At 37.0% G+C, this 23,528-nt stretch overlaps 1 protein-coding gene across 5 annotated transcripts in view; it reads right to left on the reverse strand.

Annotated features, from left to right (window-relative positions):
* The window catches only part of ALS2 (alsin Rho guanine nucleotide exchange factor ALS2), an 81,160-nt gene that overhangs the window by 47,477 nt on the left and 10,155 nt on the right, over positions 1 to 23,528 (reverse strand). For 3 of the 5 annotated variants that reach the window (XM_059393215.1, XM_059393212.1, XM_059393214.1), the window contains 8 exons: positions 20,448 to 20,524; positions 19,115 to 19,269; positions 15,299 to 16,236; positions 11,998 to 12,355; positions 9,171 to 9,339; positions 8,267 to 8,363; positions 3,210 to 3,287; positions 378 to 560 (listed from right to left, as the gene is read on the reverse strand). In XM_059393215.1, the coding sequence (XP_059249198.1) occupies positions 378 to 560; positions 3,210 to 3,287; positions 8,267 to 8,363; positions 9,171 to 9,339; positions 11,998 to 12,355; positions 15,299 to 16,236; positions 19,115 to 19,269; positions 20,448 to 20,467 (1,998 nt within the window). In that variant the 5' untranslated portion in view covers positions 20,468 to 20,524. Of the gene's footprint in view, positions 1 to 377; positions 561 to 3,209; positions 3,288 to 8,266; positions 8,364 to 9,170; positions 9,340 to 11,997; positions 12,356 to 15,298; positions 16,237 to 19,114; positions 19,270 to 20,447; positions 20,526 to 23,139; positions 23,151 to 23,528 lie in introns of those variants that run through there. The other 2 variants (XM_059393213.1, XM_059393216.1) reach the window with 2 other exon arrangements.

Genomic DNA, 23,528 nt, shown 5'->3' on the forward strand with positions numbered 1-23,528 from the left:
TAGGAAACTTCATTGTGAAATGTAGTTTTTAATATTCCTACATGAGGGTGTTAATTCAATGAGTATTTGTAAAGTACTTGCTATAAGGATACAGCAGTGAATGAGAGCACCTAAAATCTTTACTCTTCAGAATCTTATAGTTGAGGGCAGAAAAATAGACCAAAAAGGGTAAACTATATAGTGTACTTGATGGTGCCACGCACTGTGGAGAGAAGTCGGTCAGGAAAAGGAGGTAAGGAGAAGGGGGGATGGGCAGGGTTTGCCATTTTAAACCCAGTAGACAAAGACAAGTCATAACAGGCATACATACAAATAATAACCAAACCAAAAGACTGCTCATGTGTTACGGAAGGCCTTAGGATCCAATGCCCGTTCACCTTACTACAGGAGAGAAGTACTGGAGTCTTAGTACCACTGTGATTCTCTGGAAGGTTGTCACCTTCTGCAGGGTCCTGTCGGCCACTGTAATATAACCCAGGCTGGAAGTCTTCTGTATCCACTAAAAACAGGGAATAATACTGGCCTGCGGCTACGCTCCAAACTCCATTTTCACTGTTCACCTGTAATGACAGCAAGATACATCTGTCCAAGATGAAAGAATAAATTAAACAGAAATTCAGATTCACCAGAATGGAAACGCTGGGTTAAACAGATGTGGGTGCACAGTCACTAATATCTCTACTGGCAAAACTCATCCACGAATGTGCCCTATCAACCGCAGCACAGACACATAGATAAGAAGGAATCCTGTGTTCAGCTTTTAAATTCAGAACTGGATTGTTTCTATAAAAATCTGAAAAACTAGGATTTAAAAAGGATAAACTGTAGATCTAATTTTTAATAGTTATTTTTGGAAGTCTCTATAAGACTTAAGACTTAGGCTGTACTACAATTAGGAGCCGCAGAAACTTCTAGAGCCCTATTCTGACAGCTAGGACACACCTCTGTCCATTCATATCCAACTGTGTGTACAAAAATCAAAAAGAAAAAAATTCTAACAAGGCACAAGTGCATTCTAGCCAACTAGACTCCTGCGCGCTAAAACTTAGTTGTCCTACTTGGAATTCACTACCTCTCTGATGTGACTTCACTGTACCAACTCCCAGGCTGTTGAAACAGGCAAGGCCCCCTCAAAGCCCATCTACAGGGATCCCCAAATCAGAGGTTCTCAACAAGCAGTCTTTGTAGCAGCAAACACCTACAACATGTTAGAAATGCGAACTCTCAAGCCACAGAGCTACTTGGGGTAAAGCCATCTGGTTTGACACTGATGTGTGCAAAAGTTTAAGAGCCACTGCCTTAAACCAATGGTTTTCAATCCTCTCAGGATTTCACGTGGTGATTCAGGAGGCCCCATGGAAAGGCAGGTGTCAGGGCTCTGCCCCATCCCCCTCCATCCTTCAACTAAAGTAGTTCTAGCTTTATCCATTTTGTGTATGGGATTACACAGATTTCACTTGAAGAAAGTATTCTGCTATGAAAACTCCTGCCCCAACCACCAGCCCCAGCTTTAGCTGTGACTTCAATACTGATAAGCAAAAACCCTCTTATCTGTCTGATTCTTTGTGTCTAGACAGGCTCCAAATCCTAGGTGAATGGATGACTGTGTGAGTGTGTGCACATGTCTCCACTACTTCATAGCTATCCCCTTCTGGCATGAAATTATCTTCTCAAATTCAGGCTCTCCAAATAACTGGCTTCCTGTTAATTCTGTAAGGAATGGATTACAATTTTTGCAGGAGACAAAAGTCTTCTTACTAGTCTCTAATCAAAACTAATTCAGATCTCCTTCTACCTTGACTTTTATTTCACAGATTAATTAAAATGACATCAGAATGTTTCTCTCATCCTTCCCACAAATTAAAAAAAAAAATCCTGATGCTGTAATTTTTATCTGTACAGTTAATGAGTAATGAAACTAAAATCTTATTCTCTCTAGTCTGACTGTACAGAGTTACATAAAAACTTGATTTCCAGGGCCTCCATCCTATTACAGAACTTTCCTTGGTAAGAATAAATGTACAATCTATTTCATTGAAGTGAAAAACAAGGAACAATGATCTACCACATTTTTTTGTTATATAATATCAGTAGTTTGAATAGCTTACCACTGAAATGCTCTATAGTGAAAATATTTAAGATTGGAACTAGAAAGTAATAACTGTTGCCTAATGTTTTATCTAAGTCTTTTCCTCTCGGGGAAATGAAGTTCCCTGGAAGGAAAGGCAGCACGTTTAAGTCTTATGAAGCAATGGATCACAGTGTACCCTGAAAACATGCATTACTGTAATATATATTATCTGAAGTTTATATGTCAATCGTGCTCCTGAACTTGACATAACCACCCTTTTTGTCTCTGCTGCTCTCAGTAGAGGGAGCATGTCTTGGGCTGGGTTGATAGCAGAATCAAACTACAAAAGGATGAGCTCCATATCTCATTCTGTTAGGCTGCTGCCATGTATAACTCCCGGCCCTCTACCCTCCAAAAAAACAAATCCCACATAAGGAGTCAACACCATTGATGAAAATTTAGTATTTCCACACAGTTTTGGAGGAGAAAAAAAGATTGATAAATAGTCCCCTAGAATTGCATCAAAGGGACCAGAAGTTACCAACCTCGGAATAGCACTGCGTAAACCAAAAGCAATTTATACAACAGTGAAGAAATCATCTATACTTTTAGCTTCACTATAGAAAATGAAAAGATTTACAAAAAAGCTTTACTACTAGGATTACATATGTAAAAAAAAAACAAAAACAAAAAACAAAAGCCCCCGCCCCCGCAAAATACCACCAACAAATAATGTTATATAAATATCAAACTTAAGTGAAAAGTCAGAGTAGGCATCATTTGGTGGTACAAAGCTCAGAAGTCAATATCACAGTCCTAGAATCCTTTGTTTAAAAAAAAAAAAAACTTTTGCATTTATTTAAAAAACAAAAAGACAAAGGAATATGAATATTCAATGAACAATAGAAGCTAAGAACAAAAGAAATATAAACATGTTATTAAAAAAAATTTAGCTTGAAAATAAGGGGCTTCATGGCTTTTTTTATAAAAAAAAATTTTTTAAGTATACCAAAATGAATTTAGGTCACAAATACAGGATGCTACTAATTTTTCAAGCACAAAATGGAGATATATAAAGTGCTATAACTTAGAATTCTGAAATAAGTTGCTATAAAAATCACCAAGTTCTCAAAAGTACCTTTGCAAGACGAGGAACTGTTGTTGGAAAATCATAATGCCCAAGCTGACCAAAGGTATTGCTTCCCCAGGAGTAAACCTATTACAAAATCATAGAAATGTGGTAAGAGTTGTGAATCTGACTACATGTCATTTCTGAATGTCTATAACAAAATACCCATATATACGTGTATATATGTGTGTATGTATAAACACACACACACACACACACACTCCCAATAGTTATACACATATCACTTACATTCTTTAAAATACTTAAAAAATTCATCTTTAAACAAGGCCAGAGATAATGAGCAAACAGTACATAGATAGAGTCCAAGGGTTAACAAAAACTATCATTTCTCAGGTGTTTACTACCAGCCCAGCATTGTTGTTAACACTTTGTTTGTATTAATTAATGTTTAATTCTCAAGACAATCCTTTCTTTACAGATAAGGAAACTGGCTCAGAGGAGTCACAAATTGATAAGCGGCCAAGTCAGGATATAATCCCAGGAATTATCCTACACTGCCTCTTACAAAGAAGGTGATAAAAAAGGTAAATGCTATGAAGAAAAATTAATCCTGATTCTTTTTCTGTAGACAGGAGTACAGTGAAATCACTAGAACACCTTTTCATACTCAAAGAGTTATCGAAGAGTTATGTATAAGGTACACAAGTACCTATGCTCCATTACAGACAAAAGAAACTAGATGACAGTGACCATGTTTATGCAAATGGTTTGGTTTCTTCCGGCTTTAAAAGCTATTCATTGTCACTGTACAAGACTGTTACAGAACAAAGAAACAAAAAGAAGTCGGAAACAGTTGATGAACTGACCACTTAGAAACAACTGCTGGGACGCCTGGGTGGCTCAGTTGGTTAAGCGGCTGCCTTCGGCTCAGGTCATGATCCCAGCGTCCTGGGATCGAGTCCCACATCGGGCTCCTTGCTTGGCAGGGAGCCTGCTTCTCCCTCTGCCTCTAGCCTGCCACTCTGTCTGCCTGTGCTTGCGCTCTGTATCTCTCTCTCTAACAAATAAATAAAAATCTTTAAAAAAAAAAAAAAAAAAAAAAAAAAGAAACAACTGCTATTTTGTTTTGGGAACACACTCACATACATACTTCTAGAAATTTTAATGTTTATGGTATATAACGTAGACACAAAACACAATGCTGTTTTGCAACCTGATGTTTTTCTTAATGCTCTTCCTTGACATTTTTCAGTAAGTATCGAGCTACAACTTTCTTTCTTTCTTTCTTTTTCTTTATTTATGAAAGACAGAGCATGGGAGCAGGGGGAGGTGCAGAAGAAGAGAGAAAGAGAATCTCAAGCAGACTCAGCACCAAGTGCAGAGCCAGAGGCAGGGTCCAATCTCACAACCCTGACATCATGACCTGAGCTGAAATGGAGTCAGACGATTAACCAACTGAACCACCCAGGCGCCCCAACCTACAACATCATTTAGAATAACTATGCAGAACCCTGCAGGTGTAGTTTAATAAAATACCTAACAAAGTAACCATATTTGTTTATAATTTCTAATTCTTTAATAAAAAATATTAAAAATCCTTGAATATACATATTTGCATATCTTAGAATAAATTCCTAGGCAAAGAACTCTGGGTCCATGAACCTGTACATTTTGATTTTTGATACATACCGACAAACTGTTTTCTAGCCAACTCCAATGTACATTCCTGCCAGCACTCTAGGTTTCCTTCCACCCTCACCAGCACCCACTATTAAATGGGATCTTTGTTCATCTGGTAAGTGAGAAAATATTTTACTGTTGTTTTCATTTTTATTTGTCTGCTAAGTGGCTGACCATCTTTACATTCATTGCTGGTCATTTCTAGCTCTTTTATGAATTGAATAGAAGCACCCTTTGACAATTTTTCTTTTGTATCTTTAGCAGTAACACTTTATCACATATATCACAAAAGTTTTTTCCCAGTGTGTTATGTATTTAATTTTGTGTGTAGCAGTTTTGCTATTTAGGAGCGTTGAATTATTAGGTAGACAAACATATCTTTACTTTCTAACTTCTGGTTTTGGTATCATGTCCTTTTCTACTCCTAAGGTTATTGGGGGAAAAAAAGAAAGAAAGAAAAAGAAACACCCAAACTTGTTCTTACACATGTAAGGTTTTATTTTTTAACATTATATCTTTAATCCATCCAGAAGTAGAATATGTGGTTCTCTTAATTTTCTTCTGCAAATAAGAAGCCAATGGTTCCAACAGTATTTATTGAATATGCAGTCTTATTTCCCCAACTGATACAAAATGTCCACTTTTATCATATACTAAATTCTCATATATACTTGGGTCTATTTCTAAGTCCACAGGTATATTTCTATCTCACTCATTTGTTTGTAGTCTGATAGTATATATTTTTTTTAAAGATTTTATTTATTTATTGGACAGACAAGAGATCACAAGTATGCATAGAGGCAGTCAGAGAAAAAGAGGAGGAAGCAGTCTCCCTGCTGAGCAGAGAACCCGATGTGGGGCTGGATCCCAGGACCATGACCTGAGCTGAAGGTAGAGGTTTTAACCCACTTTTAACTACTGAGCCACCCAGTTACCCCTAATAGTATATTTTATAAGGCAAATTCTCACCCTTCCTTTCTGTTCTTTTTCAGAATTTTTTTTAAAGATTTTATTTATTTATTTGACAGAGAGAAATCACAAGTAGGCAGAGAGCCAGGCAGAGAGAGAGAGAGAGGAGGAAGCAGGCTCCCTGCCGAGCAGAGAGCCCGATGCGGGACTCGATCCCAGGACCCTGAGATCATGACCTGAGCTGAAGGCAGCAGCTTAACCCACTGAGCCACCCAGGCGCCCCTCTTTTTCAGAATTTATATGATTTACCTTCTGTATTTATTCTCCTGGAACAGTTTTGGGATCATTTTATCAAGCTGTAAATCTTACACTGAAATATTTAATGACCTAGGGGAAAATGGCATTTTTGCAACATTGATTCTTTCCACCTAAAAATAAAATTTCAGGGGGTGCCTGGGTGGTTCAGTCAATTGAGCAGTCAATTCTTGATTTCAGCTCAGGTCATGATCACAAGTTGTGAGATCAAGGCCTGTGTCAGGCTTACACTGAGTTTGTCCCTCTCCCCCTACTCCTCCCCCTGCTCATGGGCTCTCTCTAAAATAAGTAAAATCTTGGGCGCCTGGGTGGCTCAGTTGGTTGGATGATTGCCTTCAGCTCAGGTCATGATCCTGGAGTCCCGGGATCGAGTCCCACATCGGGCTCCCAGCTCCATGGGGAGTCTGCTTCTCCCTCTGAACTCCTCGCTCATGTTCTCTTTCACTGTCTCTCTCTCAAATAAATAAATAAAATCTTTAAAAAAAAAAAAAAAGTAAAATCTTTTAAAATAAATAAAATCAGGTCGCCTAGGTCGCTCAGTGGGTTAAGCCGCTGCCTTCAGCTCAGGTCATGATCTCAGGGTCCTGGGATCGAGTCCCGCATCGGGCTCTCTGCTCAGCAGGGAGCCTGCTTCCCTTCCTCTCTGTCTGCCTCTCTGCCTACTTGTGATCTCTCTCTGTCAAATAAATAAATAAAATCTTTAAATAAATAAATTAATTAAATAAAATTTAAAAAAATCTCCAAGCCCTGGGACAGCTCAGTGGATTAAGTGTCTGACTCTTTATTTTGGCTCAGGTCAGGATCTCAGGGTTGTGAGATCAAGCCCCCCATGGGGCTCCAAGCTGGGGCTCTGTGGAGCCTGCTTGAGATTCTCTCCCCCTCTCCTTCTGCCCCTCACCCTCGCCCCCGGCCCCCCTCTCTCTCTAAAATTAAAAAAAAAAAAAAATCCTTTTCTATTATTTTCTTTTATAACCTATCAGAAGAGTTTGTGAGTTTGTATCACATGGGATCTACACACTTCCTATTAAAAATATTCTTATTTTCCTAATACTTTTGTTGCCACTGTGAACAGCTTCTTTTTCCCTATGTCTTCTGTTTTACCTTATATGTATGAAAAGCTAATAACTTTCATGTTTGTTTTGTAACTGACCGTCTTCCTAACCTCTTAAAGTCTTTTGAATGATTCATTGTGTTAATAACAATAAATTATCCTTTTCTTTCCTAATATTTTCATTTATTTATTTGAGCATTTGGCTAGCCTAGTATGTGAAATCTAAAATATTTAAGAATTTAGATTTCTTTATTGACTTTTTTAATAAGATGAAGGGACTGATGAAGAATCATTAGGACTACATTTAAGAACAACTTAGGAGCACCTGGCTGGCTCAGTCCACATAGTGTGCAACTCCTGAGCTAGGGGTTATGATTTCAAGCCCCACACTGATTGTAGAGATTATATAAAAATCCTTAAAAAGGGGTGCCTGGGTGGCTCTGTAGGTTAAGCCGCTGCCTTCGGCTCAGGTCATGATCTCAGGGTCCTGGATCGAGTCCCGCATCGGGCTCTCTGCTCAGCAGGGAGCCTGCTTCCCTCTCTTCTCTCTCTGCCTGCCTCTCCATCTACTTGTGATTTCTCTCTGTCAAATAAATACATGAAATATTAAAAAAAAAAAAAAAAAAGAAAGAAAGAAAAGAAACCAACTTAAAACAACTACTTTATGTATTTGGATGTATGATATAAATAAAATTTATCATGGTGTGGTTTTAAATGATTCTGGAGGTCACTTTCAAGTCCCACAACTTTAAGAAAAATACCTGTTTTCTTTTCTTAGTGTCTTATCATAGATTTTCTTCATCAAAAAACATACAAATTCATCAATACAAAAAAAATCATCAATATCCCGGAAAATCTTGAATTCTATTTTCTGATAAGAACACATTATAGAAACCTTCGTTAGGAAGACCAGTGTTCAATCAATCCTCCTATCATATGTGTAACTTTACACAAGTTACCTAATTTCTCTAAACCTCACTTTCTTCCTCTGTAAAACAGAGGTAATGCAAAATGATGTAAAATATTAGGAAGATCAAATGAGATATGGCATTATTGCCTAACACACAGCAGAGACTCAATAAATGAAGGTCTAATTTGATCATGTTAAGCTTCCACAAAATTAAGATCAGCTTTCGACATTTTTTCCTACCTGGGATTTCGCAGTAAGTGCAAGAGAATGGTAACCACCTGCCTCCAGATAGATTACTTCTTTACCATCCAGACATTTTACACACAGTGGTTGAAGCCTTAAAGGAAAACATACACACACAAACTCAAAGTAAGGAGGCTCAGAAAGAATCATGAACTTTTTCAAATTATAGAGCAAGGGCTTTCAAGTAAAAATAAACATTTCAAAAGAAAGCATTAAAATATTAAATATATGTTCAATTTACTCCTAAATATTGTAAATGATTTTGGATGGTTTTAATTTAATCTCTGTCCATCAGTCACTAATTAACATAGTTCAGAATTTGTTAAGAATCAAAAACAACTAACTGATTTGTTACAGCAGAATATACTTAGGACACAATGAACTATAAAGCCACAGAGAGGTCTTTTTGTTGTTTGTCTAAAGCTACAGTTGCCTTCCGCTTTGCTACAAGGAGACATTCACATTAACTGGCTATTTTAGATAATCATCCCATTTACACACTTTCACAAATATCTAATTTGTTAACATAATGAGTTCTTAAATAAAACAACAGTTTTTCCTTGATGTACATTAATGGTTTAATATTGCCATTACAGTTATTTTGGAAGCCACAAAGGACATGTTTCAGGTAAAAAAAAAAAAAAAAAAAAAAAAAAAAAATTGTTGGCTCTTTAAGTTAAAAATTTGAGTTATTTAAGTATCCTGATGAAATACAATCTTATCCCAAACATCACTTTCTGTTCCAAGATGAATATACATCAAAGAGATGGAAAAGTACACCAAAGATATTGAAGTCCTTTATTATTAGGTACAAATTCAAGGCTAACATGACACTGCCTTCACAGGAGAGAGATTTATTGGTTAACGCCAACTTCTACCCGTGAACAAAGCCAGCACTCACCGAGGCAGAACATCACCATGTCCCAGCTGTCCTTCCTTCCCTTTCCCCCAGGTCCACACCTCTGTCCTCAGAGAAGGCAGAAGTGCATCTGCTTCTCCACTGTATGTAGGAGTCAGAACCACTGTCCGTGTTTTCACCCGGGCAGCTTTTCTTAAGAGCCTGGGGGAAACTGAAAACAAACCAGAGATGGAGTGAGGGAGTAGATGGGTGGGAAAAAAGATATCATTTTGACCAGATGTTGATTTTTCAAAGAAATACACTAACGTGGTATTTGTGAAGCATATTCTATAGGTTCTCTGCAAAAATGGGGATTTAATAGTGAGATGAGTTTGGTATGAATGCTGCCTACTACATTCTATCCTCCACACTATCTTGCCCTATAGATTCATACACACATTATTAGCAAGCTAAAGGCCCTGACAAGTCCTGCAATTAAATTTTATTTAATTTAGATTGTTTTATTTAATTTAATTGTTTAGATTTATTTAACTTAGCTCCACTTCCAAGCATTTGGTCACAGAATCCCTTTCTGTATAATATTTTTATTACACAGAATGTCTTTGTGACATCCTATGGAATTTGTATTCTACAGAACATGCTTAACAAAATATTTTTCCCATTTCAAAGCAGAGTTAAAAGTTAAGACTTTCCAAGTTAAGGTCTAAGTTCAAACATATTTTAAATATTTTTTATTTAATCTATTTATTTATTTTAGATTTCATTTCTTTATTTGACAGAGATCACAAGTAGGCAGAGAGGCAGGCAAAGAGGGGAGGGGAAAGCAGGCTCCCGACCAAGCAGAGAGCCTGATGTGGGGCTTGATCCTGGGATTATGACCCGAGCCGAAGGCAGAGGCCTTAACCTACTGAGCCACCCAGGTGCCCCCAAACATATTTTAAACATGGTAATAAAGGACTTACTTTAGATATAAAATTTTCAAGTTTCTATGGTGGGAAAAAGATTATGAATATAAGTACTAAATAACTTTTGAATTTTGCCTATTTCAAATTATTTTATAGAGGACTTAATGTTTTAAAATATCTTTATAATCATTTATAGTATTTAAAATTATAATAACGACACGTAACACTATGTAAATGTTGTTACTGATTTGGTGGCAGGATATGTTTTAAAGAAAATCATCAAATGTCGCTTAAGTGCAGACTTGGTCATTAACTTGAGGGCACAAAAAAGTGATCATCACTGGCTAAAATCAACATCTTTTCTGATAAATGTGCCATCCATTTATACACACAGACACTCAAATAAACCTACTTGAAGTTCCCTCAAAGATGTATTTCAGGTTAAAATAGAGAAAAAGAGTGCATGTAGGGGCACCTGGGTGGCTCAGTTGGTTAAGCAACTGCCTTCGGCTCAGGTCATAATCAAGTCCCGGGATCAAGTCCCACATCAGGCTCCCAGCTCCTCCGGGAGTCTGCTTCTCCCTCTAATGTTCTCCCCTCTCATGCTCTGTCTCACTGTCTCTTCCTCAAATAAATACATAAAATCTTTTTTTTAAAAAAAGTGCATGTAAAATTTTTATAAAGATACTTTGGGTCACTAAGTAAAATTTAACCAAAAGGAAAAAAAATCTATTAGCAGTATTGCATATTTCAATGACCTAATGACGTGACAAAAATCAATATTCCACATTTGTGGTTCCAGGAGATCTCAAATATATTTATGCTACAAATATGAAAGGACATATCACAACAAGACAATTTTGGCACAAAGTCCTCCTTCAGACTTGACAGAATCCATGGGCTTTCTTTTTATAGACAAGCAGTCAATCAAGACTAAGGGCTTTATTTGCAAGCTAAAAATCTAGTGGCAATAAGAAATAGAAGACAGGGTAACAGAAGTACTCTGTGGCACAACAGAGCCCTAAGTAAGGAGATAAGAAAGGTAGGATTCCCCATTTTAGAGCTTTGTACAAAATGGTGTAAAGACTGAGGGCTGGAAACCATAGACCACAGGTCAAATAGAGCCCACTGACAACAAAGTTTTACTGGAACATACGGCCTTACTCATTTGTTTTTACTTACAGCTACTTTTAAGCAACGATGGCAAAATTGAGTATTTATTTAATAGAGACCACATGGCCCGCAAATCATAAAATATTTCTCTTTCATTGTTTACAGAAAAAGTTTACCAACTCCTGGCCTAAATCCAATGCTGCTCCAACTTTACTGTGCACACCAGCCACCCGGGAATCTTGGTATAATGCACATTCCAATACAGTAAGTTTGGCGGGAAGCCCGAGACCCTGCATGTCTAACAGATTCCCAGATGCTGCTGCTCTTGTTTCGGGTCCGTAGGTCACAGTTTGAGAAGCAAAAGTGTAGAGAACTGAGATTCCTAAACCAACCGAGAAATGCTGAAGAACCAACTGGGGAACGGTCTTAATATTCTAAGAAGTTTGTTGCTATTTGTATCAGAAAATGAACTTTCCTCTTCTTGAAGTTTAAATTATCTCCACTTTGAGGTCAAATACAGTAGACCCTCCCACTTAACCACAGTCACATCTGCAACTTCATCTCTCTGGGTTACACGCCCCAAACTAGGATATACAGAGGCTGTCACTGCATTCCAGAATAAAATAAGATTCATAGTAAGGTTCAGAAGCAAAAGCAGACATCACAAAAAAATTACGTTCTACGGTTAGCAGAGGAATATGTAACTTTCTTTTTAAACCACCCAAGTCACCAAAATTAAATAACTGTTGACATTTGAATATGTCAGTTAGCAATTAGGAGAGCTACGGATTTATAATAATATAACATGTGATGTCGGAGCATCTTGGATTTTCACCTGGTTATCTCCTTACCTTGAGACAACAAGCCAGGGAGGGAGAGTCTCCGGCTGCCTCCCTCTGATTCCTCTTCTCGGATATCCACAAGACTTGAACTCTTCTTTCCTTGCATGGATTCCTGTTTAACCTGTTCTTCTCTGCTATCTTTCAGACCTTCTGGGCCTATGGAACTACTGCCTGCCTGAGTTCCAGGTTCACAAGGGGCCGTACTATAAAAGTTCATAACTTTCTTAAGAGACAAGGCCCCAGCTTCGTATGTAGCAGCCACTCTCACACCAACAGCAGATGCACAAGAGACTACTAGGCTGTTTAGGGCTGAGGTGCTTGTGGTTGGTGGGCTGTGAAGATTAGGAACTGCTTCTTCTACAAGAGGCTAAAATATACACACATAAAAAAGTATATAAAAATATAATCCCTTATACAACAAGCAATCAATAAAAACAAAGTTTAACAAAAACCACCACTATTTGCAAATTTAAGAATCTGAAACAAGGGCTTCTATCTTTAACTTAAGGGTATTATCTGCTCTCCCTACTGGATTTAACATATCATATGGATATGAGGACTCAAACTACAGCTCCTTATCAAAAGTACTTCCTTTTGTTTGAGTGTTGTGTTTTTCCAAGTTATTCAAACAGAAGCCCCAGCTGCTTTAATAAAATTAAGCACAGAAGGGGAGAGGGAAAGAAAGGTCTGGAAAACACAGCGTTTCATATGAGGTACAATGTATAACAGCCCTGGATATAAGCTTGAAAAGGTTTAACAGTACATAAAAAAAAATAATTAAATGTAATATTATTGATCGCTTCTAGGAAAATTTACAGGTTGCTACTAAGAAATACCAGAAAAAAAGTATGTCTAAAAAAGGCTTTTCCTGAAATATTTAAGAAAAAGTACTTTAGCTGTTATATATTTATATATACAGGCAGAAAACGAAGTTATACCTCTGACCTATAGTTATATACATACTGCATAGGCAGTATATAACTGTCCCCAAGTTAAGCTCTCAAGTTCAAGCCCTTCCACTGCCTCATGAATGTGTTATTTTCCATGATCCATGGGCTATGTCAGCTGAAGGATTACTTTTGCTCTCATTATGATAAAGTAAATGTGGTAGGTTAATAATTAAACATTTGGGACCAGTGTTTTCTGTGTTATTCATAGCTCTCTTTGAAAGTCAAACTAAAGTTGTCTAGTATCTTAGTAAAAGATCAGTTGAAACTTACTCTGAGCAGTCAAGCACCACTGTTTAAAGGAAAATCATTAAATGTAACTACTAAAAACACACAGAAAAAGCTTTTAGCTTATCAGCATAAGTCACTACAAAAAATTGACTTCCTAGGCTGTACAAAGGTCTCAAATGGTATATATACATTCCTTAATTTGTCCTGAACTGGAAGCTAAATGAAAACAAATTTTTTAACATTGACTTCTGATTCTTTTAAAGGAAATAATCCCCGTTTCCTGCACAGTACCTGATTGCAGTAGGTACTCAATACATTTTGTTGAATTAAATACTAAATTCAGAGGAGCAAAGGAGTCTTTAATTAAAATATTCAACAAAACAAACAAATATGCCATATCAAGCAAAAGATAAATACAAAGCCTATTAATTCCTTGGCACCAAAGTTCCCTAAAAACTTGCTGAGAAGTAACATCACTCTTTTCACCCTTTGTGTATGAAGTCTCATAACAGAAACAGTGATAGGTATTTATGGGTCAATATTTTAGGGCCTTCTTACCTAACAGGAAAGTCATAAAATTCTATCTTCAATAAACTTTAAATTATTGTTCTTACTGGCTGCTCTATTTAATTATGTTTAACAATACATAAATCAATAAAACAAAAATATAGAGCCAGCAACTTTGATGAAAGACATAATTTTAGGAGTCCTGGTCAACCAATAATAAAATTCAATTATGAGGTATATGCTTCATGGCCCAGTATTATGGTTTATTTCACAAAAATGAGATACTTTCTCAGTTATTTCTGGTCAGAGGAGAAAAAACTTGTCTTAGACTATATAAATTCCTAGTAAATTAGCTGTCTGAGACACTATTTGCAAAAACTGAATTAAATTTAGTATAAACAGACATTGCCAAATTTAGCATAGGCAACAAAAATGTACATGTTTAACAAAATAAATCCAAATGAAAATGCAATTTCAATGATAATTATTTAATAATCAAATAAGTGTATACAATAAATTTTTACCTTCAAATTTAATAAATTAGCAGAATGACTTCTAAAAAGTTAAAGTCCAAATTTTTATAAGCATGTTCAAGTCTAAGAATGTTCTATGTACATTCCTATTAAATCATTACTTTTGTGTTTAGGTTTTAATAGTATCTTTCTCCAAACAGCTTATTCTTAATTTTTAAAAAAATCAGATATCCACAAGGTTCTATGAGTAAACTGTGAAATAAAAACTGTTTCTAAAAATACCTCTAAGCCATGTTCTCATCCTGACGGAGTGAAGAACAAAAACAAAGAATCAAGAGGTACGTGGTTTCAAAGGCCTGAAAAAACACCATGGTATAGTTCTTACATGACTAGAGGTTTTTGTTCTGTTTCATTTTCTTAGAGTTTTGGTAAGAACAAAATTGAAAGGCTTACATGAAGAGTAAAAAAAACAAATTATCCTTTTAAAACAATTTGTTTAATCAGGGAGACTCAAACTTTACTGTATGCTACTGGTCAACAGCTTTTCTCCATTTACACGTTTTTAAAATGAGAGTAGTTCAAATAAAATGAAGAAAACATGAATCCCCTGTCCCACAACAAAGCCCAGTAAGGACTACAGGTATATGCTGAAAAAAATTCAAACAACATATAACACCAGGAGTCTGTTTGTGTTTTAAATCTGCCTACAATTGAGGGACTGACCACATGGCAACTTTCCCTGATAAAGAAGGAAAGGACTACTCTCCACAGAATCTGGAGTCATACAAATACACGTGAGATGAATCTCTATGAATGTATAGTTATATTAAAAGTATTCGGGGGGGGCAGTATTCAGGAGCCTAGCAAAATTCAGTATAGTCAGCCATGGGAGAAAAAGTACTAGAAAAAAATAAATGAGATTTTGCTACTTAAAAAAGAAGCCCAGCATGACATCTTTCGACATCTTTCAGCCTCTTAAAGGGTAGAATTTGAACATAAAGAGTAATTTTGGAGTAATCCGGGTTTTCCCTTCTCTAGGATTGCATGATAAAAGAGATGTAAAGTCAAGCTCAAGACTTAAGCATTTTAAAGTTGCTAAAGAAAAACTCCTAACTCCAGAAACACCTTTATATTATAAAATTTAGCAGGTACCTGAGATGGCACTGGCTTTTCGCCGTTCTCTGAGTTCTCTCTTACTGAGCGATCTGAGAGTTTTGCCATGTACTCATTCACCGCCTGAGTATCAGGGTATGACGGTACATTTCTGGCCGAAGAAATTTCAGTTGTTTCCACGACATCTTGTTGGGAGGAAATGGCATCACCACCCGTGGTCTGAACATTTCCAACGTTCGTGTCAGTAGCAACAGGCGGCTCCTTTCCTCCCAGCGTGTTCTCGAACACTTCTCCCTGACTGTCCAGGGTTTCAGTGCAGGGGCTGATGGCAGTGCTGACCTGGTTTTCTGCCTGGGATTCTGACAGTGTCACCCCTAAGGGGCAGCAGTGACTGTCTGATATAATCACATGGTCTTCTTTGTCGGTCATAGTAATCAGGAGTTGGCTGCACTGGTTGCATCTTTCTGGGACTGGCTTCAGCTCCTGGGAAGGGAGGCACTGCACAAGGGCCAAGCTGTGGAAGGCGCCACAGGCAACTTGTAGCACAACTCGGCCGGCAAGATGTTCCACCTTTTGTGGCTTTGTCACCGGGAAGGCGGTGGTAATGAGACCCAACTGACAACCAGTACCCCATGCCCAAATCTCTCTGCTTATCGACAACGCCAGTGTGTGCTCCTCACCACACGCCAACTGCAAAATCCTGACCGCAACCAAAGAACTGGTCTCAGAGTCAGAAATGCTGACAGGATTCGGTTCTGGAACATACTGCTGGTTAGCTACTGCACACTGGCCTGCAGAGTTCTCCCCCCACATGTACACTACGCCACTTTCCGTCACTGCTCCACTGTGGAAACTCCCTGATGCCACGGTAACAACATATTGCCCAACCAGGGCATTTTCTAGAATGGGGCTATTCGGACAAATCTCTGCTGGTTCACTTCTCCAGGGAAGCGTCCCAAAGCTGTAGACCTCACCATCTAAATGTTTAAAAAAAAAAAAGGAGTTAGTGAGTTAGCTAGAAATCTTACCAGCAAATTTTTGGCTCCTCTAGGTTAACAAAATAGGGCTGTTTTTTGTTTAAGCGCAGTTATAGAGATTTTAGTTCAAGCATGTAATATCCCACATTTACTCATCTTTTAACAAGTATCATTTTTAATATGCTGAAAAATAGTGAGAATTTCTACCAACTACAGGGGGCTACTTCCAAATGAAGCAATCTTGCTCCTCATCCTACAAAGTCCTATACAGATCCACTACTAATGGCTGTCAATGCGCGCTACTACAGGAATGTGTTCAAAGACAAACTAATGACTATAAGATAAAATGAGCAGAGGACAATACAGATACATTCGTTAACATCTACAACATTCACGGCTACTTGAGCAGCAGAAAATTATGCTGTAGCATAAAAATATCAGAGATTCATTTTGGCCAAAACTAAGAAACCAGCTTTATACTTCTAGGTTGTACGAAAGCACCAGTGTTAATAAGACATGGCTGTCTTTGTGATGTGTACAGTATCATGTATAATTTTAAACGTTATATATCATATATATTGCGCACTATACAGCATTTCTAAGGTGCCATTTGTTTAAAAAGTAAATCACAGAACGAAGCAAAAAAACAAACAATGATAAAAACTATGACAGCTCGCTTTAGAATGAAGGGCAACTTGGCTGGCCAAGGGCAACTTAGCCATGGGTTTTGAAAAATACTAAAGCAAGCCCACTATTTCTTCTTTTCCATATGACCAGGGACTCATCCATTTTTTTTTTAAGTTAATAAAGAAATAATGAAGTAGATTTATAGTAGTATTTTTTCCCTACAAAGCAGCAACTGAGCTGATAATGAAAAAAAAAATGCATTCTTTAGCTTTGGCCTATTATTTATATAAAATATATTTATATACTCAAATTAACTAAACAGAACATCTCCCTAAGAAAGAACACAACAGTGGCTAGAAGGAAGACATGAGCTTTTATTAAGGAATTTCCAGTTTGGATAGAGTACTGATAAAATCAGCTCATAGGTTAAGATATTTAAATTTTTCTTCCCGAGTGATACAGCGATATACACTTGCAACAGCTCACTAGTTCTTTCAATGATTATCACTCCACTAGAGAGAGAAATCGAGCAAAGAAATGGATATTCAGACAACTCTTCCCTTTTTTCAACCTGGAATACCTCAAAAATAGTGATTCAATGAAGTGTCCTCACTGAATTATGAGCTGAGAGTCAAACTGAATAGAAAAAAAGAACTTGAAAATTTCCAACATTCCATCAGTAACATTTTCTCATCTGGAAAAGATAGCACTGGAGATCTTTTTGCTATTTCAAACACACACTTATGTAAGATTTCTTTTTTGTAGCTTTTTTTTTTTAAGACTTCATTTATTTATTTGAGAGAGAGAATGAGAGAGAGAGAGAGAGCATGAGAAGGGAAGGGTCAGAGGGAGAAGCAGACTCCCTGCTGAACAGAGAGCCTGATGCGGGATTTGATCCCAGGACTCCAGGATCATGACCTGAGCCGAAGGCAGTCACTTAACCAACTGAGCCACCCAGACATCCTGTAGCTTTAACGCTTAAAAACAGGACACTGCTTAAACATGGACAATAATAGGCTATTCATATATTTTTAAAATGTTTTCCCTCAGTTATCCCACTTAAGGTATGATTCTAGAGATTTAAAGATCATGTTCATGAAGGGTTCCTAAATATCTTACTGAAGGGTAAATAAAACAACAGAATTCTACTTATAGGTGCTTGAGAATGATAGATTTTGAAGCCTCCAGGGCAGATAGTGATTGAATATAGTGTACATTTTTACAATAAAGCTTTTTCCAAATTCTGGCCTAATAATAAGAGTATTCTATATTATTATAATAAAAGTGATATAGTAATAAGCAGGCTAGAAAGAAATTCATGTTTACCCCACAAAATTACCAAGGTCAGAGTTAAATTTGCCTTGTAGAATTTGGCTTCCCTTAGTTCTTACGAAGAAAATAGCAAAGCATTACTGAATACTTAATAAATGCTTGTGGAATTGAAATTTAGAAATTAGTTGATGGCAGTCCTGGCTCAAGCCAAATTTGCCATGACTGAGTTGTTAAACTGCTGTCAAAATTAAAGGCAACTCTCTCTATAAATTGTAGCTTCTGTTCCTATCTGTTATAGATTTATAGATTTCATTACATGTTCTTATAAGCTGCTATTTATGCCTGAGAAAAACCGTACTGACATAGTACAGCCAAGCCGCATAAAAAGCAGGCTTTGAAATCAAATCAGACTCTGAATCCCAATTCAGACTCTGACACTCCAAGAGCTGTGGGGGCTTGGGGATAATCATTTCATCTCCTGACCTTCAGCTTCCTCATCTGTGAAGAGGGGACACCAACAGTGGCCTGCCTCGCAACATGGTTGTGACGACTCGGCGAGGTGGTACAAAGCGCCTGGTGCCGTGCCTGGCATGCAAGATTGTGTAATAAACACTAGCTAGTATGAGCATGATTCTTCTGATACACTTAATGAACAAAGGCACAGCAAAAGAGTTTCTTAATAGGTAATATTTCCATAGTTAATTCTTCATTACTAATTACTATAAAACTTACAAACTGTACTTCTCCCTTTTATGCTAGATATGATGGAACTTAAATTTAAGAACTAATCTGATTTTTGACGAAGGGAGTAAGAACATATTTTGAAAACACAAAGAGTATAGGCTCCAACAATCTTCATTAAGCATTTCTGATATCCAGTAACTCCCTTACCTGATCTCACACACACAGGTACTATTAGCACTTCAGTGAGTATTTGTTAAACGAAAGAACCTTTAAGTGAAAAGGTTCCTTTCACTACCTTCAGTCAGAAGAACTCCATGCTTCACTCCAAGGGCTGCTTGAAGAACAGCCTTTCCTCCCCAGCCTGGCAGTCTCTCTGGTGCTACAGAATTGGATCCTGCCTGCCACACGTGGACCAGGCCTCTTTCTTTGGATCCTTCTGCTTCTGTTGAGCTACAAACATTAAGAAAAATAGCTAATTGGTCCTGCAATTAAAACTGTATTTGGGGATTTCTTACTAATTTCATTAGATCTGTATCTTTTACCAGCACATGGGTGACTGGGTCAGATCGCTCAGCACCTACCTTTGGTTGGGACACAGGAGCAGAGATAGAACAACTATTTACAGACAAGGCTTGAGGATAATCTAAACCCACAAATTACTTACCTCTATCTAAGAAACAAACAAAACCTGGACTATTTTTTGACATTTTAGAGTTAATAGCACAAAATTTTAAGATTCTACCTTCTCCATTTATTAAATCATTGTTTAGATGATAAAGTTGGAACATGTCCCAAGTTGGGGTCTTATTTCAAAATTTTCATTTTGAACATGCTAAAAAAAGTGTTTGGTAAGGAATAGAGATCCATATTTTACTTTATACTGGGTAAGCTCTGTAATTGTTAGTTTTTTGAGAATCAAATTTGTATCAGGAACAATAAAATCCTTCATGCTTTACTCATGTTCTAGTCCAAGAATTCTATCCATGTGATGATTCCGGTTCAAAGGACACAAGACACAAAGCTTCATGATAATGACCATACCATAACTGCCTACCCTTTGAAGAAAAAGGTCTATTAAGATACGCTGGGTTTCCTTTATAGCAAATTTTCCTCTGTTGCCAGTGATGATACATTCTTTTTTTCTAGAACACTGATGCTAATTTTAATGAGGCACAGAAAGTTTTTGGTTTTATTTATTTTATAATACCTATAAATTTCTCTGCTTTTGCTAAGTAATATCCCTCTCAATTATGATTAGGCATAACTATGGTTATATGAAAGGAGAGCCACAAACTCAATCCTGTTTTCTAAGGGTAGAAGAGGATTAAAACTAATAAAGCTATGCCTGAAGACCTGAAATTATTTGTGAGAAAAAATGGCTTCAAAAGCTTTAAAATGATGAAGACACTTTCTGCCTTTTTACAAGCATAAGAAAGAAACCAGCAACAAAGCTTATCACCAGTCAGTTTTATTATAGTATCTTTCTCTCTTTACCAATCAACATAAACATCACTATTCCTACTTAATAACCACAAACGAGAAAATTAAACCAAAGAGAAGCTACGTGTATGTGGAATAGCTTGTTGTGTTTTCCTAGAAGAATAAGGTAAAAGAAGAAATGCTTTTACCTTCTCTTCTTTGAGTCCATCGGTCAGGGGAAGCACTCCATCACCAAATCACTTCTTTGTGAAAAGTATATAAAGACCTAGATGGCAAACACAGGTAAGCACAAAAAGCAATGAAAGCATACGGTGCTACTTCATTCCTCAGATTTAAAAAAAAGGGGGGGAGGGGCAGCTCTCTAACAAGTGCACATTCACTAGGCAATAAATATGCAGTGAAACTATTTCAACTATTTCATATCCCGCCTGCCAAAGTCGAATATCTAGACTGAGCCTGCCCACTGAGCTTATAAAAACGCCTGCTGACCATCTAATGTAACGTCAAAGGAAGACCAGACTACGTATAATTAAGCTAGCTGTACTTTGTCAGGCACTGGATTTTTTTATTATAAATAAGGAAGTTCAATCTGAAAATTATTTTCCTTACCCATTTCACACACTTTAAGGGTTACTTTTAAAATGCTTCTGGAACACATAAACATATAAACACCAATTAAATAAGAAAGAATTTCTAAAATCTCTTCAGTAATGTATCAGATTCAAGTAGTTTTAATTTACAGTTTTCAGCAATGCACACAAAAAACTACATTATTAAAGTTAGAAAGATTTCTATTTATCGGAACTAGGAGTATTTTCCTCAAATCAACCTCAACTCGAAACCATAGTACAAAAGGCTGGAGAAAATGGGGTTTTAAAATATCTGTTTCTGTTTCAAAATCCACCATTTAATAATAAAGAGTTATATGAAATTACGGTACAAATATCATGACCAATCAGTTTAGAAACTCAGTGTTTAATAAAGAGACAGAAATATAAATAAGCAGACAGAAATACTCAGTGCATTTCAACCAAAAATTCATATTTTTAAGGGCACCAAAACTCATGAAAATACATAATGGCAATGAAGTTTTGTTTGTGTCAACCATAAAAAGACCAAAGCCAAATTTATGATTTTCCTGCAAAGGATATGGCATGGTCACTGTACTCTGAAAAGAGCCCATACCAGCAGGAGTGATGTAAGACCCATCTGTTTACTCCAGGTTGCCTGTGAATTCTTACCGTTTGCCATCTGTGTATCTGGAGGAAATTACTCTCTACCTAACGCTTATTTTAGAAAGATTTTGAATCATTCAAAGTTGGACGAAGGGTAGCATGTAAATAAAACATATACCTGAATAGATTTAATAAGTGCTATTAATTTAATAAATGATTATTTTTAAATAACTATGATTATTAAGTGGTACTACGCCTTGTGTGTGATAATAATTAACCATTAGGAAAATGTATAGTTCATGGTATACAGAGACATTCTTGAAGCCAGATCTAACCTGTGTTTATCCATCAGAGATCAAGGAATAACTGCTCCCTTGATTAAAGTTAAACACTACCCAGCACAAACCAGAGAACACCTCCGGGAGGGTGTGGAAGTACATACACGAGCACACTCTGCTTCCATCACTGACTAACTGAATGTAAATTGAATTTTATCCTACTGCCTGACAATCAAAAATGTTGAGACCCTTTTGGTGAAGTGAACAAAACAGTCAGCCTTTTTCCTCTTTTAGTGTTACATTTTTTTAATACAGAGTTTTCTTAAAGTAGATTTCATCTTTTGCCATATTTTCACCACCGCACATTTTTCCAAATCCAAATGGAATTAAAGCCAGAAAAACTGTTTTGTAACTTCCTTTTGTTACTTACTATATATGCTAGGCAGAATAATGGTCCCCAAAGATGCCCACAACCTAATGCCAAGAACCTATGAATAGCTTAGGTTAATGGCAAAGGGGAACTCAAGTTGCTAATCAGCTGACCTGAAGACAGGGAGATTACTGGGTTATCCTTGTGTTTATCACAAGCCTCCTTAGAAGTGCCGAGAGGGAGGCAGAAGGAGAGCCAGAGAAAGAGATGTGCTGACACGGTCAGGTCAGAGAGACTGCTGGCTTTGAAGATGGGAAGGCGCGGAGCATAAACCAAAGAATGTGGGTGGCCTCTAGATGCTGGAAAAGGCAAGGAAACAGATTCTCTCCTTTTCGCCTCCGGAAAAGAATGTAGCCCTGCTGACACCTTGATTTTAGCCCAGTGAGACTCGTGTCATACTTTTAATCCAAAGAACCGCAAAAACAATAAATTTGTGTTATTTTAAACCACTAAATTTGTAGCAATTTGTTAAACAGCAACAGAAAGCTAGCTAATGTACTATTTCATAGACATCTTTCTATATCAGTATTTATAAATCTGTCTCATTTTGCTTTAATATGTTTGACTTCTTCCAAGAAGATACATCTGAGACTCAGAGCAATGAGAAAGAAATGACCGCTAAGAAAACTGTAACTGGAAAAGAATACTACAGCTAAATGTGGAAAGCTTGTGTTACAAAGTTTTATCTCACATACTTAAATGTAACTCTATTCAACCTAACATTCTTTCTTGGGCATGAAGTCTACATTAAAAACAAAACAAAATAAAACAAACCTAACATTCTTCTCAATTAATGTATCTGTAAGAAAAAGTAAACCTCAAATTTTTGTTTTTCTAATATTTTTATGATCCTCTATATGGAAATCTTTAAGATTTGCCTCAAGCATTCAAATAGCACCTAAACTTCCTTTAAGCTCTCTCATTGCTTCACATGTTTGTTATAAAACTGCCTAATCATGGGGTTTCTTCTGGGGATAGTTCTCTCCAGATAAACTTTAAGGTTCGCATTCTACATTCCTTTGGGAGACAGAATCCCTAAACTCTGCTTCTTTTCTACTATTATAGTAACTTTCCTTCAGATGCCTTTATTATATTAATTAGCTCTGATAAAGAAACCGTGTGATGTTGTACAGTCAAAATATGGAGTCCTCAGGCGCCTGGGTGGCTCAGTGGGTTGAGCCTGTCTTCGGCTGGGATCAAGTCCCACATCGGGCTCTCGGCTCAGCGGGGGGCCTGCTTCCTCCTTTCTCTCTGCCTGCCTCTCTGCCTACTTGTGATCTCTGTCTGTCAAACAAATAAATAAAATCTTAAAAAAAAAATATGGGGTCCTCTTTTGCCTTGCATGGTCTTCCAGAGATCAAGGACATCTGTAAAATGAGCAAAACA

Source organism: Mustela nigripes, chromosome 3 (assembly GCF_022355385.1).
Source record: "Mustela nigripes isolate SB6536 chromosome 3, MUSNIG.SB6536, whole genome shotgun sequence".
NCBI lineage: Eukaryota > Metazoa > Chordata > Mammalia > Carnivora > Mustelidae > Mustela > Mustela nigripes.